This window comes from Lethenteron reissneri, chromosome 20 (assembly GCF_015708825.2).
Source record: "Lethenteron reissneri isolate LAM-NWPU_2019-01 chromosome 20, ASM1570882v1, whole genome shotgun sequence".
NCBI classification, from domain to species: domain Eukaryota; kingdom Metazoa; phylum Chordata; class Hyperoartia; order Petromyzontiformes; family Petromyzontidae; genus Lethenteron; species Lethenteron reissneri.
Window position 1 is genome coordinate 905,211 of NC_083798.1, and position 16,647 is coordinate 921,857.

Genomic DNA, 16,647 nt, shown 5'->3' on the forward strand with positions numbered 1-16,647 from the left:
CGTCACCACACCGCACTCCCACCACACCACGCCCACCACACTTCCCACCCACACACGTCACCACACCACACTTCACCACACCACTCACCACACGTCACCACACGCCACCACACCACACCCACCACACACTCACCACACCACACACACACCCACCACACGTCACCACACCACCTCCACCACACTCACCACCCACACGCCACCACACTTCACCACACCACACCCACCACACTTCACCACACCACACTCCCCACACTCCACCACACCACACGCCACCACACTCCACCACACCACACCCACCACACTTCACCACACCACACCCACCACACTCCACCACACCCACCCACCACACGTCACCACACCGCAACTCGCCCACACCACACTCCACCACACTTCACCACACCTCACTCCACCACACCACACTCCACCACACTCACCACACCTCACGCCACCACACCACACCACAGCCACCACACTCACCACACAGCCTCACTCCACCCACACCACACGCCACCACACTCACCACACCTCACTCCACCACACCACACACCCACCACACCACTCCCACCCCACACCTCACTCCACCACACCACACTCCACCACACGTCACCACACCCACTCACCACACCACGCCACCACACCACACTCACCACACGTCACCACACCACCTCCACCCCACCCACCACACCACACTCCACCACAGCCACCACACCACACTCCACCACACGTCACCACACCACACGCCACCACACTCCACCACACACCACGCCACCACACGTCACCACCCCACACTCACCACACCACACCCACCACACTCACCACACACCACACCACCACCACACCACCCCCCCACGTCACCACACCACACGCCACCACACGTCACCACACCACACGCCCAACACCACCACACCCACCCACCACACCACACCCACCACACGTCACCACACCTCACCCACCACCCACACAGCCCACCACACTCACCACACCACACGTCACCACCACCACACATCACCACACCACACGTCACCACACCCACCACACATCACCACACCACACGTCACCACACGTCACCACACGTCACCGCACGTCACCACACGTCACCACACCACACATCACCACACGTCACCACACCACACGTCACCGCACGTCACCACACGTCACCACACCACACGTCACCACACGTCACCAGACCACACGTCACCGCACGTCACCACACCACACGTCACCGCACGTCACCACACGTCACCACACGTCACCACACCACACGTCACCGCACGTCACCACACGTCACCACACGTCACCACACCACACGTCACCACACGTCACCACACGTCACCACACCACACGTCACCGCACGTCACCACACGTCACCACACCACACGTCACCACACGTCACCACACGTCACCACACCACACGTCACCGCACGTCACCGCACGTCACCACACGTCACCACACGTCACCACACCACACGTCACCACACGTCACCACACGTCACCACACCGCACGTCACCGCACGTCACCACACGTCACCACACGTCACCACACCACACGTCACCGCACGTCACCACACGTCACCACACGTCACCACACCACACGTCACCACACGTCACCACACGTCACCACACCGCACGTCACCGCACGTCACCACACGTCACCACACGTCACCACACCACACGTCACCACACGTCACCACACCACACGTCACCACACGTCACCACACGTCACCACACCGCACGTCACCGCACGTCACCACACGTCACCAACCCACACGTCACCACACGTCACCACACCGCACCACACGTCACCGCACCGCACCACACCACAAGTCACCACACCACACGTCACCACACGTCACCACACGTCACCACACGTCACCACACCGCACCGCACGTCACCACACGTCACTTCCTTCTCCTTCCCTCGAATATTTTTCACTTTGTAATTCCCTTCCACCGCCTCTTCGCCCCCCCCCCCCCCCCAAGCTCTGATAAGAATAAGAATTACTGTGTAAAAAAAAAATATTAGCTTTTTGTTCCTGGGTAGTTGATATTTTTAAATGTACCTATTTTCAATAAGAAACGTGTGCATTTGTGTCGTGCCTTCACAAAGTCCTGGTCACAAAAGCAAAGTTTGCGGGGAACAATAGCCATTTTCTATACTTTTGAGGCATAAGCAATTAGAAAATAACACTTAATATACCCAGGAACAAAAATCGTGTTACATAGTGTATAATCATAACCTCGCTCAATTCACCACACTAGTTAACAATTATCTATTAAAACTTGGACAGTGCTGTTAGTTGCTGGCCATTTGACGTTGTGCGGCCTTTGGTCTGTGCTCAGCAACTGCGTGAAATGAAAAGAAAAGGATTCCTAGTACGGTATTTTATACGGTATCTTTCTAATAAGTTTCATGAGAAGGATTAGGAGAAATGATTGCACGAAGTTAATTTGGGCAATACAACTGGCATACAACGGACACTCGTGTTGTTTACAACGGACGGCCGGTCTAACATTCCCTCTGCAGCAGCGTGCCAGGCCGCGTGCATGAATTGCGCTATTTTGATCAATCACGAACTGAAGTCCATTGTACATTTCAGGCATTGGATAATGTGGAGGTAATAAGTCTTACTTTGCATTTACATGTAGTGTGATTTAAAATGTACATTCTGGACCCCGGCACATCGCCACTCAATACCGGAAAGCACTCTCGTCAGAGGCCCTTTCTTCCGTAATGCATTCGCCTAACGTGCAACAATCGGCAGCCAACAGATGTCGTGTTGTGAGAGCTACGCTGCCTGGGATGAGAGGGCAACAAAACACACTCTGCTGGAAAAGCATCGGCTTTGTCTCCTCCGGCTATAGGGCTTGAAGCTGTCACTTGCTTAGCACTGAGTGTTTAATGCACACACTCATCTCGGCCTCATTGCGATGTTCCGCTCGTGATCTTAACATCAGGGTTTTATCCTTTAGCCAGACATCCTTAGGTGTGCGCTTGCTTGACCGTCGACAGACTAATTACCTGCGTGTGTACGTGCAGTGTATTTGTTGGGAGTGTTTATCCACGTGTGAAGTGTGCAGGTCTTGTTTGGAGTGCATACGCGCAGGGTGGGCGCGAGCAGTGCGGCGAGAGTGAACGTGGAGTGTACACAACGTAGATGAACACGTGCCCAGTATATGTCTCAGGGTTTGGGTTCAGGTCACCTCCCACCTGCTGGAGGACTCGTTAATGAATAAACTGCCAGAGGACTCATCAAATAAGACACTGATGGAGGACTCGTCAATGAAGAAACTGCTAAAGGACTCATTAATGAATAAACTGCCGGACGACTCTTCAATGAAGAAACTGCTGGAGGACTCGTCAATTAGGAAACCTCTCGGAGACTGACATCAATATGGAGCATAGTGAGGTGACATTGCTGACTACCAGGGGTCTAGAGGACCCCAAGTTGTGGTTACTGGGCATATCCAGAGAGACGTAAACAGAGAAAGGTAAACAGAGAGGCATATACAGAAAGTGGTAAGCAGCGAGAGATGAGTATACAGGTGCCGTGTTATAGAGGTGCCTCCTTTGTAACGGTCTTTTAATGAGACGACCCAAGTTCGATTCCCGCTCACGGCCACCACCAGTGACGTTTATATTTATCTGAACCAGTCGTAGGCATCGCCGAGGTCAACTCAGCCTCAAATGCTTGCCTGGTGCGGTGTGTAAACATCGCCGCAATGAAGACAAAGGCGGGCGGGCGTGGTGCTGGCCACACACCCCCTCATGTGCCATACAGGCCTTCATAGGTGCCACTCGCTAATAGCACTTGTCCCAATATCCTTTAAGGCAACTCGGGGGATCTCTGGCCTTGTTCGGTGTATGGAGCAGCAGCAGTAGGTGTGTATTGAGTCTGTGCTGGGTGCACGTTCTTGTGAGGTTGCAGTAAGAACAGGCGAGTGTGGCTCTTACTGTCTCCCCAAATGTATTTGCACTGCTTCTCCCGAGTCTTGCACTGCCCGCTGTAGCATCGCCCCTGGAAAACAACATAATTATCATTGTAATGGTTAAATTAAAGGGTTTTTTACCATGTGAGACACTAACATTTAAATACATGAAAACTATATCTGCATTAGTTAGAGTGTGACTAATTTTATAACGTTTTCGTTACAATTGTAGACACCTGCTACGCAACACATCAATGCAGGAGACCATCTGGAAGACGTCACCACTTTGACCCCAAGGTGCACTGGCTCATGGAAACAGCACGAGGTTCCATGGGGAACCGCGCGTTTTGTGAACAGACATATTTAACATAACCAGCACCGATATGCCACTGCACTGGACTGGTATTCATTGTCCAAATACTATCATCAGAAAAGCATTGACAGCAATCAATACAACAAATAGTTAAAGTAAAATGTATTAACTGCTAAAATGAGCGGTGAGGTGGTGCTCCTCTACCATCTACAGCCTGGAGCCAGTGATGACAATTCCACATTCATATGGTGGGGGTGAGTCTATCCATAGAACAACAGCTATTGACACCCCCACAAAGTAGTGCTCATGTTGTCAACCCCAGAGGGATTCTACTTGCAGATGGCAGCAAGATGTTCAGCAGCTAAATGCCAATGTGGGGGTGTGCTGGCCAAAAGCGGGCTTCACGAGAGAGTCGGCATCATGAACTCGCTGTGGCTGCGAGCCGAGTGGAAGGTGGCCGCCGAAGTTGCTTACATCCTTGTTGCAGCTGTAGCCATCTTGTTTGTGGACATTTGGGGGACACTGTATAGAAATAGCAAAAATTTCAGTTATTAGTAAAATCAAGACACATTTTCTTATACGGTCGTTGATAATGGTGAATGCCTTGAGCAGCAAGACAACACAAACCACACAAAATTAAAAAGGTTAAGTTTCAATTGCCAATCCATTTAAAGTGGAACACCGTGAGACCGGCAGCTACCGTACCATAAATAATCAGCGCCTTTGTTGATATTCGCCCTGTCAAGCCTGGTACATAGATATTGAGACAGCTCTCAAACATGAACAAATATCCCCCTACAGACGAGAAAACTATCCTTGGTCGATAACTTAGCAATGTTTAAATTAAATAGATAATCTACTGCTTAGTAAATGGCTGATGTAAGCAAAATAAAACATCATGCTATACCCAAATAAACACTGGCTTAAAGCAAGACTTAAAGTTTATATCGCAAATTCAACATTTCCTCATGATATCCACCCTCAGGCAGTTAGCGAGAATTGAAAAAACGTGTGCAAACAAAATGTCAAAAGCACGTGAACATCAAACACAACGAGTCTGAGTGTAACTGTGGGACGAGTCCACGGTAGCAGGCACGCTGTGCGAGTGCGTGTGCGCTGAGGGTGTGTGACACTGTGTGTGTGTGTGACACTGTGTGTGTGTGACACTGTGTGTGCGTGCGCTGAGGGTGTGTGAAACTGAGGGTGTGTGGCGCTGAGGGTGTGGACCTGCACGGAGTCGCCGGCGCAGGTCTCTGGCAAGTCGCACTCCCCCACGACATGGCGGCACTCCTCACCGCGAGCAATAAACTGACGTCACACATGCACAGACCATCACTCCCTTACAGGCAGGGACACATCTGTGCACACGCACTCGGCCACTCGTGTCAAAGCAGCACTATCATCTTGAACGACCACGCTCTATCCACGGTCCATTGAAGCCTTCCACATAATGTCACTGTCCCTCGCGGTCTCACGATGCCGCAATGCAAATTCACTAAAACTCCACGGCCAACGTTGACACCGCAACTTCATTGTGGAAGGATACCTCGATAAGTCTCCTCTTTAAAGAGGGAGATCAAATCGAGTTGAAGAATTACAAACCCGCGACTGTTTGATCGCACGTTTACAAGAGGTTCACGACGACCACAGCGGATCGAGCAATTGACGGTTTTGAGGCACGCCAAACGTGAGCACGATGTGCATCATTCACACGACGGCGCAGGTTTCTCTACCTATGGCCACGTGGCGACAACGCGTCAATATTAACAAATACCGCAAATCACCTGGCACACGAATTGCGTGAGGTGATTTTCCTGAGTGTCGTAAAATAATGAAGGATTCTATTTTTGCAATGACACGGATTTCATGATTTGAAATAGCAGTGCTCATTGCACAGTCACGCGTGCACGTTTCAGCCACCGTCCACGCGCTGGGAGGATGAGTGCATGAGGGGCTCTCCCTGTTGTTGTGAGTCACCCATGCGCCACACAGAGCGTCCAGCCTCTTCCTTATTCAACTCTCGACCGCGTTTTTTAGCCAGACAAACACCACGTCGTACACGCCGATGTGAAGTCTGCAAATGAAAGCCGGCCGCGCTGCGTCGTGACCGCGGCGCACACAGCACAGAACCCTGACGGGGTCAAGTGCGGGGGGTCGAGCGCGCACGGCCTGGAGAGCAGTGGGCAACAGCAGACCGCACGCGGCGCGAGGGTCAATATTGGTAAGCAACCCCCATGAACCCTCAGCTGAAATATACGGATGAAAATTTATATTTAAAAGGGAAAAGGTACAGATTGCCTTGGTAATGGAGCAGCTAAAAGCAAGAGGCGTTTTGTATTTTCTGTGCGAGCCTATTGTTCAACGACAACATCGCTACAGTGGTCCAAACCACTACGGAGAGTGATTTTGACTCGGGAAGGGACAAGAGAGGAGCCAAACAGCGGTGTCGCTGCTCCTAGGGCACGGCGTACTTTGTGCGGACAGCGTGCGGCACTGTGCGCGAGTGTCTGCGTGCACGCAGGTACCACAGAATAACACGCTCACGCTCACGTGTGGATTTCCTGGGGATTTTCATCAATGGTGATGCTAGGCTCCACGACATAACTCTGGATTTTTCAGCACCCAAAACCGTTCATGTTGATTTTACATGGCAGTGAGCAGCTGGGTGGGTATCGAGTATTGTTGTTGTCCAAGAGTAGGAAACTAATCCTCACGCAACACCTGGGGGAGAGCGCTGCGAGGAATGAGGCATGCGTTCAGTGGGTGCCAGGCGTGCGGGCGGTGGCGAGGCGTCGCAGTGAGGTGGCTGTACCTGGCAGCTGTTGGGGGCACAGCACAGGCCGCTGCTACAAATGGCCCCGTGCGTGAAGGTGCATTTCTTGCAGCACTTGTCCCAGCCTTCGCTGCACTCCTGCCATGCGGGGCACAGCACGCCACGCTCATCACCTTACAGGGGCAATCCGTAGAATTGGCAGGGCAAGTTGTCCCCCGCTGCCGTGCACGATAGGCAGGCGGCACCTCACGATGCCTCTCGTCTCTTGATAGCGACTCACTGCACGAATATTGTTCACCCGACCCTCGCCCGTCCTGCACATGCCTCATCATCACACCGACAACACATACACGTCGCGTCCCCTTCCAAACTCACGCGTTGCTTATCCTGTCTCACCGCAGCAATCCTAGCGTCCATCTTTAACACCTGGGCTCGAATGCCAACAACTTCTCCTCGGGCCACTTAGTGAATGTCCAGCTCTCTCACTCACACAGTACTAGAGATAGCACTGCTGCCTGAAATCCCCTTCTCTCACTCACACAGTAATAGAGATAGCACTGCTGCCTGAATGCCCTTCTCTCACTCACACAGTACTAGAGATAGCACTGCTGCCTGAAATCCCCTTCTCTCACTCACACAGTACTAGAGATAGCACTGCTGCCTGAATCCCCTTCTCTTTCTTTACGCGATCACCATTGCTCGGTGTGCAATGGCTGCACGACTCACGGTGGGTGAGCCACAGTCGCACTCCTCTCCCAGCTCCACGAAGCCATTTCCACACTCGGGCTGCTCGAACAGCTGCAACACAGCATATCACGGCAACGACGCAGGCCTTCTCAACCGGCGAGTACATCTCACGCACATTTAAACGCTTTGCACATGTTAACCGGGTGACAGCACACTGGAATGCATTGCTTATCTGTGAAAGAATAGCTCAAAAACTATCGGCATTTCAAGATCGAGACGTCATCGCGACCAAAGCGGTTGATGTCCCCACGCCATCACTCTCTACCCTCCACCCTGCCGGTCTGCCACCACCGTCTGGTTTGGCTCTTCCCCGTGGTCGACTGGTTCGCGAGGACAACTCCAACGTCCATCTCGGCATCGGATGTGTCCCTTGTGGGTAATTCACAAACAGATTTGCGTAATATTGAACTCGGGGGTTTGAGCTGTGGCCCGGACACTCAAGAGTGGGAAATGATGCAGGGTCTTTAATTCTGCCATCACAGGGGACTGCTCCATGTTCGTTAGGGAGTGTTTGTGGATAACTGGGGTGAGTGGGGGCACATGGAGTGCGTGAGTGTGGGTACCTGGAGTGAGCGAGTGTGGGTACCTGTGTGGGCTTGTTGAAGAGGCAAGCTCCCCCACCAGCCTGAAGGAACTCCTGGTACTCATCGATGCTGCACTGCGAGAACCTCATGGGCAACATCTGCCTGCAGGGCACGACAACAGCACGGCCACTCAGCAAAGACACCCAGCACAGGCACCCAGCACAGGCACTCAGCACAGGCACTCAGCACAGGCACTCAGCACAGGCACTCAGCACAGGCACCCAGCACAGGCACCCAGCACAGGCACCCAGCACAGGCACTCAGCACAGGCACTCAGCACAGGCACCCAGCACAGGCACTCAGCACAGGCACCCAGCACAGGCACCCAGCACAGGCACTCAACACAGGCACTCAGCACAGGCACCCAGCACAGGCACCCAGCACAGGCACCCAGCACAGACACTCAGCACAGACACTCAACACAGACACCCAGCACAGGCACCCAACACAGGCACCCAGCACAGGCACCCAACACAGGCACCCAACACAGGCACCCAGCACAGGCACCCAGCACAGGCACCCAGCATAGGCCACTCAGCACAGGCACCCAGCACAGGCACCCAGCACAGGCACTCACCACAGGCACTCAGCACAGGCACCCAACACAGGCACCCAACACAGACACTCAGCACAGACACTCAACACAGACACCCAGCACAGGCACCCAGCACAGGCACCCAGCACAGACACTCAGCACAGGCACCCAACACAGGCACTCAGCACAGACACTCAGCACAGGCACTCAGCACAGGCACCCAACACAGGCACCCAACACAGGTACTCAGCACAGACACCCAGCACAGGCACCCACTACAGGCACTCAACACAGGCACCCAGCACAGGCACCCAGCACAGGCACTCAGCACAGACACTCAGCATAGGCATCCAACACAGGCACCCAGCACAGACACCCAACACAGGCACCCAGCACAGGCACCCAGCTCTCGCTGTGCATGAGACTCTCATCATCGGTCTCTTATGCCACTGGAACACAGTACATCCTGTAACCTCTCTCCTATCCGCACTCTCAAATCGCATCCAGATGGATCTAATACCATGTCGTCTGTCATGTCTGAATATATATTTTTTCCATTTCATTTCACAGTCTATATTAAGCAAATGTGGGCAGTGGCTCATGCAGATGATAGGCCACATGGAGTGCTGGCTGGGCCCGTGATCGTCGCGTCTACGTGGTCATTACAAGGTCAAAGATGCCAGCGTGTCAACATTATAGACATCTATGTGGCCTCTATTAACGTGCTGCAAAGAACATGGACTCTTATAGAGATGCTGTGGCATCTGATATTCAGGATTGGGAAAAGCGCTATTCGATGCACCTGACTACAATTACATTTAGTTAGAAAGATATGAGTATCGGGAGGAGGTTGAGATCTCGCGACAAACACAAGGAAAACTGATGTTTGTATTATTGTTATTGTTACGCTTGTTTACCGAGGAATGCCTCAGAACCTCAAATCTTTACCAGGAGGGTCCTGCCAAGAATTCGCAGTTGGGGGCGATGTTCGTCTGCGTGTAATCTCAATTGAGTAGTTTTCAGGTCAATTTCCAACATTTGGGATGCTTGGTCAATACGAGTTACATTTTGTGGGGGGGGGGGGTTTCAGCTATGGGAAGAGACTGGGAAATCCACGCAAAATCGGTGGAGAACAAACTCCACACAGACAGGGGCCTGAATCGTGAGTCGAACCCAGGCCCTTCCCGCAATGAGGCATGCCCTGCTACCGTTAAGTATGCTCTTACACATAGATACCAAACATATACCACCGCATTATAAAAAATATATATTCGTTTGTCCACAGCCAAAAGAAAATATTTAAATATTTCCTGGCTAAAAGTGCTCCGATGAGAGGCACCACGGACAGCGTCGCCTGCCCTGGTGCGGCGTGCGAAGTGAACGCCGAGCGGCGAGGAGCAGGAAGGGCGCTCGGCTCGCTGGCGTTACCGTGGGGACGATACGGCGCTGGGGTGGGAGATGCTTGGGGTGATGATTTGTAAACAGTCACATGTCTCATTAGTCCACCTCTATCAGCTGTTGTCATCAACAGCCACTCTTACGCCATCAATGAAGCGATCCCTTTTAATGAAGCACTGGCCCACTCTACAATGTTCACAATGTGAAGTGCCTATTTAGTAACACGACATGTCTGTTTGTGGCACATTAGGAATGGCCCACTCTTTTAATTATTTCCTCGTACAGCAAGGGAGTAAAGTGTGGTTTTGTGAAAGTCCTTATGTGCTGTGCAGTACATCAATGCAGGTGTGTACACCAGCATGCGATGACTGAGTTGGGCCTGTGGGTGGCTGGCGGGGTTATTGATTATCCGGACGTGTACACCAGTCACGTGGTTACTGGCGACTGGTTGAGGATTGCTGCGTGTGACGCACGTGCTGCTGTTGCATCTTACAGATTGACCACCATAAATGTGTATGCCCTCGATTTGGAGCACCTTCCTACGTCCTTCATGTGGAGTGTGCAACATTTTCACCGTGGCAATGCGTGGCTATTTAAAAACATAGACATTTTTCTTTGAAAAGACAGAAAGGATCTGTTATTCAAGAAATTGGATCTCCATCATCTGTGTAGTACACACAGTCAAGTTGCTTGGAGTGTGTTTTCGTGGTTCATCATCTGCTTTGGACCTCGGGCACGACTCAGTGCTCTGTGCTACCATGTGCACACCGAGCGCTGCACGGTGCACACCGAGCGCTGCACACCGAGCGCTGCACGGTGCACACCGAGCGCTGCACACCGAGTGCTGCACGGTGCACACCGAGCGCTGCACACCGAGCGCTGCACGGTGCACACCGAGTGCTGCACACCGAGCGCTGCACGGTGCACACCGAGCGCTGCACGGTGCACACCGAGCGCTGCACACCGAGCGCTGCACGGTGCACACAGCATAAAGTGGACAAGTCCACGACGATGACGACGATAACGACGATAACGATAAGTCGAAAGGTATAATTGAGGAGCATAAGTATGTAATGTAGCAGGAATATTTTCCTTAAAAACCCATGCTTACAGACGTAATAACACTACTACACTGCACACATCTTCTGAGAGGTCCCTTTCCATTATGCGGATATGCAAATTGGAATCATAAGTTAGGAGGGGCAGAGATGAGAAAATAGTTGGTAACATTTGGCATCAGAGTTAGATGAGCATCTACTCGAGTCTGCAGCTAGCAGAGACCAGAAAATAATGAATACTCCTTTGCATATAGAAGGAATCTAGAAGGTGGACCTGAAAAAGCCCAAACATTATCATCAAGCCCATTGTTTATTTTATTAAAACAGCCTCCACGAATCTGACCCTGTGCCCACAGAACAAGGGCAGTGCCACTCACCCAGTGACTTCCATGATGCAGCCGTACCAGATGTCGGTGCACTGGCAGCCTCCTCCTGCAGCACAAATCACGCAACCCGGAGCGCGCACGCAAACCGAGTCAACCAAGCCCAGCCATCCCCTACTCCTTAAAATAATAATAACAATAATCATGTTATTATACTGACACATGCATTACGTTGCCCCTGTAACTTAACAAAATGTCTCAGAGCACATTTGTCTAGGGGACCCCCGAATGGAAGTTTATCCCTGAGTGGCACAAGGTGGCACAAGGTGACTCAGCTCTGGCCCGCACACGGCACCACGGTGGCTAGGAGATGTTAATTCCTTCGCCTGGTGTACAGGAGGTCGTGGGTTCTGAAAGAGAGCTACACAGCTCAGTGGGCATTACCTGGTAAAATAAAAATAATAGTAAATAGTTATACTCTTTGGTTCTTTCGGTAAAGTCACGTGGGTATAAAATAAAATAAATCACGACGTTTCGGGTGCAACACAAGCGTCCATCATCAGGTGGGAAAGCACGTGGCCTGCTGCTACTGAGGCAAACTGATGGACGCTTGTGTTGCGCCCGAAACGTCGTGATTTATTTTATACCTACGTGACTTTACTGAAAGAACCAAAGAGTATGGATTCCTGCAGTCACGAAAGCTTCAAATCAAGATAGTAAATAGTTATATAGTCGGTCAGTAGGCGGTGATGATTGTGATCTCAACTGAGGTGTGATTTGCGGAGTAATTATTTTTAATTTGGAAAATATAGACCATAACGCTGGCACAAAATTGCCTGCTAATTTCGAATGACATCCTGGGGCATTTTACGTACACTCTTGAGTGAAGCAGACAGATGATTAAAACCCACCACAGTATTAACCAGATTCGAACCACCTTAACAAGCGCCGCTGGGCGAAAACTTACATAATATACATATACATATCTTGATCAATATATCAACTGTGTTGGTTCACTTACAGTCACACTTAGGATGAGCAACAGGGTTGGTGTTGGTTTAGCTGGCAAAGCAATCACCCCCATTTCCAGATCATCCTCCACCAATACTTTGATGCCGATCTGCTTTTGTACAATGCCATGAGACAGGATGTAGCTGGTTCCGAAATACAAATTGAATTGTAAACAAATTATCGGCCTGTCGTCATAGCAGACACTCTGAACTTTGCATTGGGAAATGGGACACTTGTTTAATGATGTGAATATTGGAAGAGAGAAACTCACTTGCTGCTGCTTTAGAATTGTGCCACAGCATACCAAGGTTTTGCCCGATGCCTTGGGCCAAAGTCACCACCATGGCTCCGACATTCCCATACTGTGAGATTACAAACAATGCAAGTGTCCACAGCAGGCACACGTAAACAGCGTAAAACACCACGAGCACATCACGCGGTTGCTGTCAGTGTGGAGTCAGGCAGCAGCATTCACTTGGCATGCACGAGGGTTGTTAACTGAGAGGTCTGGGACTGGTGACCGGTCGGCACATGTGAACGTACAATCAGGACTGCGGACTAAGTCAGCGCACGGTCCATTTGCCCTCGTGTCTCCGCCCGCTAAAAGGTAGAGGTGCAGCCCTGCAACTGCTTGCTCATGCCGCTGCTGGCAAAAGGGTCTCCACTAGAGAAAGCTCCACAGGGTATTTGGTCTACTCATCGATTCTGAGGAGGCATTTTGGAAGAGGTGGGCGTACCCACACTTTACCCCACCACACACGACCTGCTGATTATAGAGTCGCCGGGGTGAACCCAGGTACACTGCTGGTGGACGCGGGCGGTGGTGATGGGGATTTAAGAAGCGTGCCCTGTGCTTTAATTGTTGAGCCGGGAGAACTTAGTCAGAGGTTGCCTCAGCCCACCTTCCCTCGAGGGCCGCTAAAGTGAGTATCGCTCTGTGGGAAGTCAACAGGAGTCGTCGTGCGGAGACAGTGACCGCTGCTTTCCACACACAACTGCGGGCCGTGCACGCGAAGGCATCTCACGCCGCTCACCTCATTGACGCCACCGCCGCGCTGCAGGGAGCACACCCCACCGAAGTAGGCCACGCCGCTGTGGCTGCTCTCAAACATCAGCCCCCTGTGCCGACACAGCGCAGTGCGCAGAACAAGGTCGATGATGAATCACACTTGTATTTAACTCGTTAAATTCATTCATAAAGTTGTACAATATACAAAAATGATGGACGCTTGTGCTGCGCCCGAAACGTCGTGATTTATTTTATTTCTCTACCTACGTGACTTTACCGAAAAAACCAAAGAGTATGGATTCCTGCAGTAACGAAAGCTTAATATCAAGATTATACAAAAAGTACATTAAAAAAATAACTTGACTATGGAATTCCCCTCCCTTCTGCCCAGCGCTGGCTTCGTGGGGTACGAGTGCGTGAGGGATGCGTAACGCTTCTGTGCGTCTGTTTCTGTGTCCCTCTGTGCACGTCTCCTCGGTGTCAATGTGCCCACGTCACAGGGAAGTCTGCAACTCGTTCATTATCCCACCTCACTGGCGCAGCATGCAAGTCACATCAATTGCTATTGAAACAAACAGAAATAAAAATGTCCTGAAACGTCTTATATTTTTTTGTAAGTAATGCTGCCACTCAAATAGGAACATAAAGCCCCTCCACAAATGTAAAACTGAAGCAGCAGAACAGGAGAGTTCACAATGTACTCTCCACATCCATGTCACGGAACAAACCCAGCGCCCTGGCTCTTAACTCGCAACTCTTTCACTACTCACCGGCTACGGCGAGGCCAGCACTCAAATACTCGAGACAAAAATACTAATTATGGTGATTAATGAAGGCCGGGATATTTCGGAGTCAGATTAAAACTGTCATGGGCCAATGGAAGGAGGTGTCGGTGAAACGCCGCATTGTGCAAACTGGCACCGATCGACAGCATGCATGCACTGCCGTGACAGATGACGCGGGCTCCATTCCCCACGGGCGTCCCGACAGAGAATACGGCGCTCGCTTGCCGCGTGCAAGGATTCACGTCAAGTCAAATCATCACCGCTACAAGACACTGAGAGACATAAAGAGAGAAGAAAGAGAATGACGATGAGTAAAAGAAGACCGGCGGTGACATTTGCGAGCGGCCCAGGTGAGGAGCGCCGCTGTGGGCATGTGCCGTGAGCCAGGGACGGCTTCCGTGAGCCAGGGGCGGCTTCCGTGAGCCAGGCTCGGTTCCCGCACGCTCCGTGTGCGGGCACCGTGCAGAGACAGGGGGGGCACGCTCCCATGGGGCCTATCTGCCCCATTGTTGGCCCCACGGCCAATGAAGCAATTTCAGCAGCATTGATTCAAAACAAGCAAATCCTGGACCAGTTTTGACACACGGTGTCTCATCAGCAGTAAGGCTTGCTTTAATAAATGGCTGTAAACTGCAAGATGTTATAAGCAAGGTCCCTCACTTTAAGAAATGGGTCATCTTTAAGATGGGTTGCGTAAGAAACACTTATTTTTCACGTGGACAGATAGGCATATGAAGGAGACGAATTGTCTGCTTTTCTATTTTGGAACTTATACACCCCACAACGATGTGCATGATTATTTTGTAATAATAATGATGGGCGTATGTGAAGGGTATTACGGCAGAGAATGTTGCCAGATCATTACGTGTCCGAAACCAAACAATGAATCGTGAATCGTCACGGGAGTGGCAGCAGCGTGGCGCCACTCACGAGAGCAGGTGCGCCGTGTCTCCGTCAGCGCGCGGGGACTGCCGCCGATACTTCATGAAGGCGCGCAGCGTCTGCAGCGGATCGGTGCTCACAGTGATGCGGTTCTCGTCTGTCCAGGTCTCCATGGACACCAGCACCACCCGCGTATTCAGCTGCTCCTTGTAGATCTAGCACACGGACACGTGCAAAGACAAACAATCCCCAGCATTGCTTTAACAGACTGTTGGGGCAAGTGCTGTTAGCGAGCACCTATTTGTATGCATGATGAACTTCTTTCGCACCGTATGTAGCCAACCGTGCTAACCAGAGGTGCCGGTACGACACGCGAAGGAATGGGTGGCCAGCGCCACGCCGGGCACCACGCCGGGCACCACGCCGGGCAGTGCGTGCGGTGCGTGCGGTGCGTGCGGTGCGAGCGGTGCGTGCGGTGTGAGCGGTGCGTGCGGTGCATGCGGTGCGTGCGGTGTGAGCGGTGTGAGCGGTGCGTGCGGTGCGTGCGGTGCGTGCGGTGCGAGCGGTGTGAGCGGTGCGTGCGGTGCGAGCGGTGCGTGCGGTGCGAGCGCGGCTCTCGGCGGGGAGCCCCGCGGTGCGCTCGCTCTCCTCACGAGCCACAGCCCGGCCCTGACATTCTTTCTGTTTCATATTCAATTCTAATTATCAAACCATCCGGCCTGTCACTGTTCACCAAACATCCGGCCGTCAGCAGGGTACGTAATCGAAGGTCCCAGCAAATCACTATTTATGCGTTACCTGACAATGCGATGAACACCTTGTTCATTTGCGCATCAATCTGAGTACATGTTTGCTCACCAGTCCTAATCTTATTTCGATGACATCTCTTACTGAAGTGGTAATCTCTATGCAAAAATACAGCTCATTGGGATTTTGTTATAACGGTATTTTCATTTGTATTCAGACACTTTCTGCACTTTGATTCATTTTAGAGGTTCAAGGGATTTACTTCAAAGGGCAGCGGTTACTTTTCCCAGGTGTGAAAAGAGCTTCTCATCTAAAGATAATTTTGTTTGCAGGGGGCACAACATTTATGTTTCGCTAGAGATCCACAAAAAATTGCTCCACTAGTTTTGTGATTCTGTCCAAGTCAATGATTGATTCATGTTCACGAGACACACCGGTGCCCTGACTGTGTGCAGATGTAGTGACAATTGCTATTCAGAAACAATGAAGGCAATTATAGGATTCAAGATCTTGACATATATTCAAGAAGCCAGGTCGGGTGACACGGTTACTCCG

General features: G+C 51.5%; 1 protein-coding gene across 5 annotated transcripts in view; it reads right to left on the reverse strand.

Annotated features, from left to right (window-relative positions):
• ADAM22 (ADAM metallopeptidase domain 22) overlaps positions 1–16,647 on the reverse strand; it is a 117,924-nt gene that overhangs the window by 48,465 nt on the left and 52,812 nt on the right. For all 5 annotated transcript variants that reach the window (XR_009755354.1, XM_061554534.1, XM_061554532.1 and 2 more), the window contains exons 11-20: positions 15,394–15,560; positions 13,704–13,788; positions 12,941–13,031; positions 11,713–11,767; positions 8,347–8,446; positions 7,740–7,811; positions 7,053–7,151; positions 5,468–5,548; positions 4,715–4,762; positions 3,953–4,016 (exon numbers count right to left, since the gene is read on the reverse strand). Coding sequence is in view for 4 of the 5 variants with exons in the window: in XM_061554534.1 (XP_061410518.1) it covers positions 3,953–4,016; positions 4,715–4,762; positions 5,468–5,548; positions 7,053–7,151; positions 7,740–7,811; positions 8,347–8,446; positions 11,713–11,767; positions 12,941–13,031; positions 13,704–13,788; positions 15,394–15,560 (862 nt within the window). In the remaining variant the exon portion in view is untranslated. The remainder of the gene's footprint in view (positions 1–3,952; positions 4,017–4,714; positions 4,763–5,467; positions 5,549–7,052; positions 7,152–7,739; positions 7,812–8,346; positions 8,447–11,712; positions 11,768–12,940; positions 13,032–13,703; positions 13,789–15,393; positions 15,561–16,647) is intronic.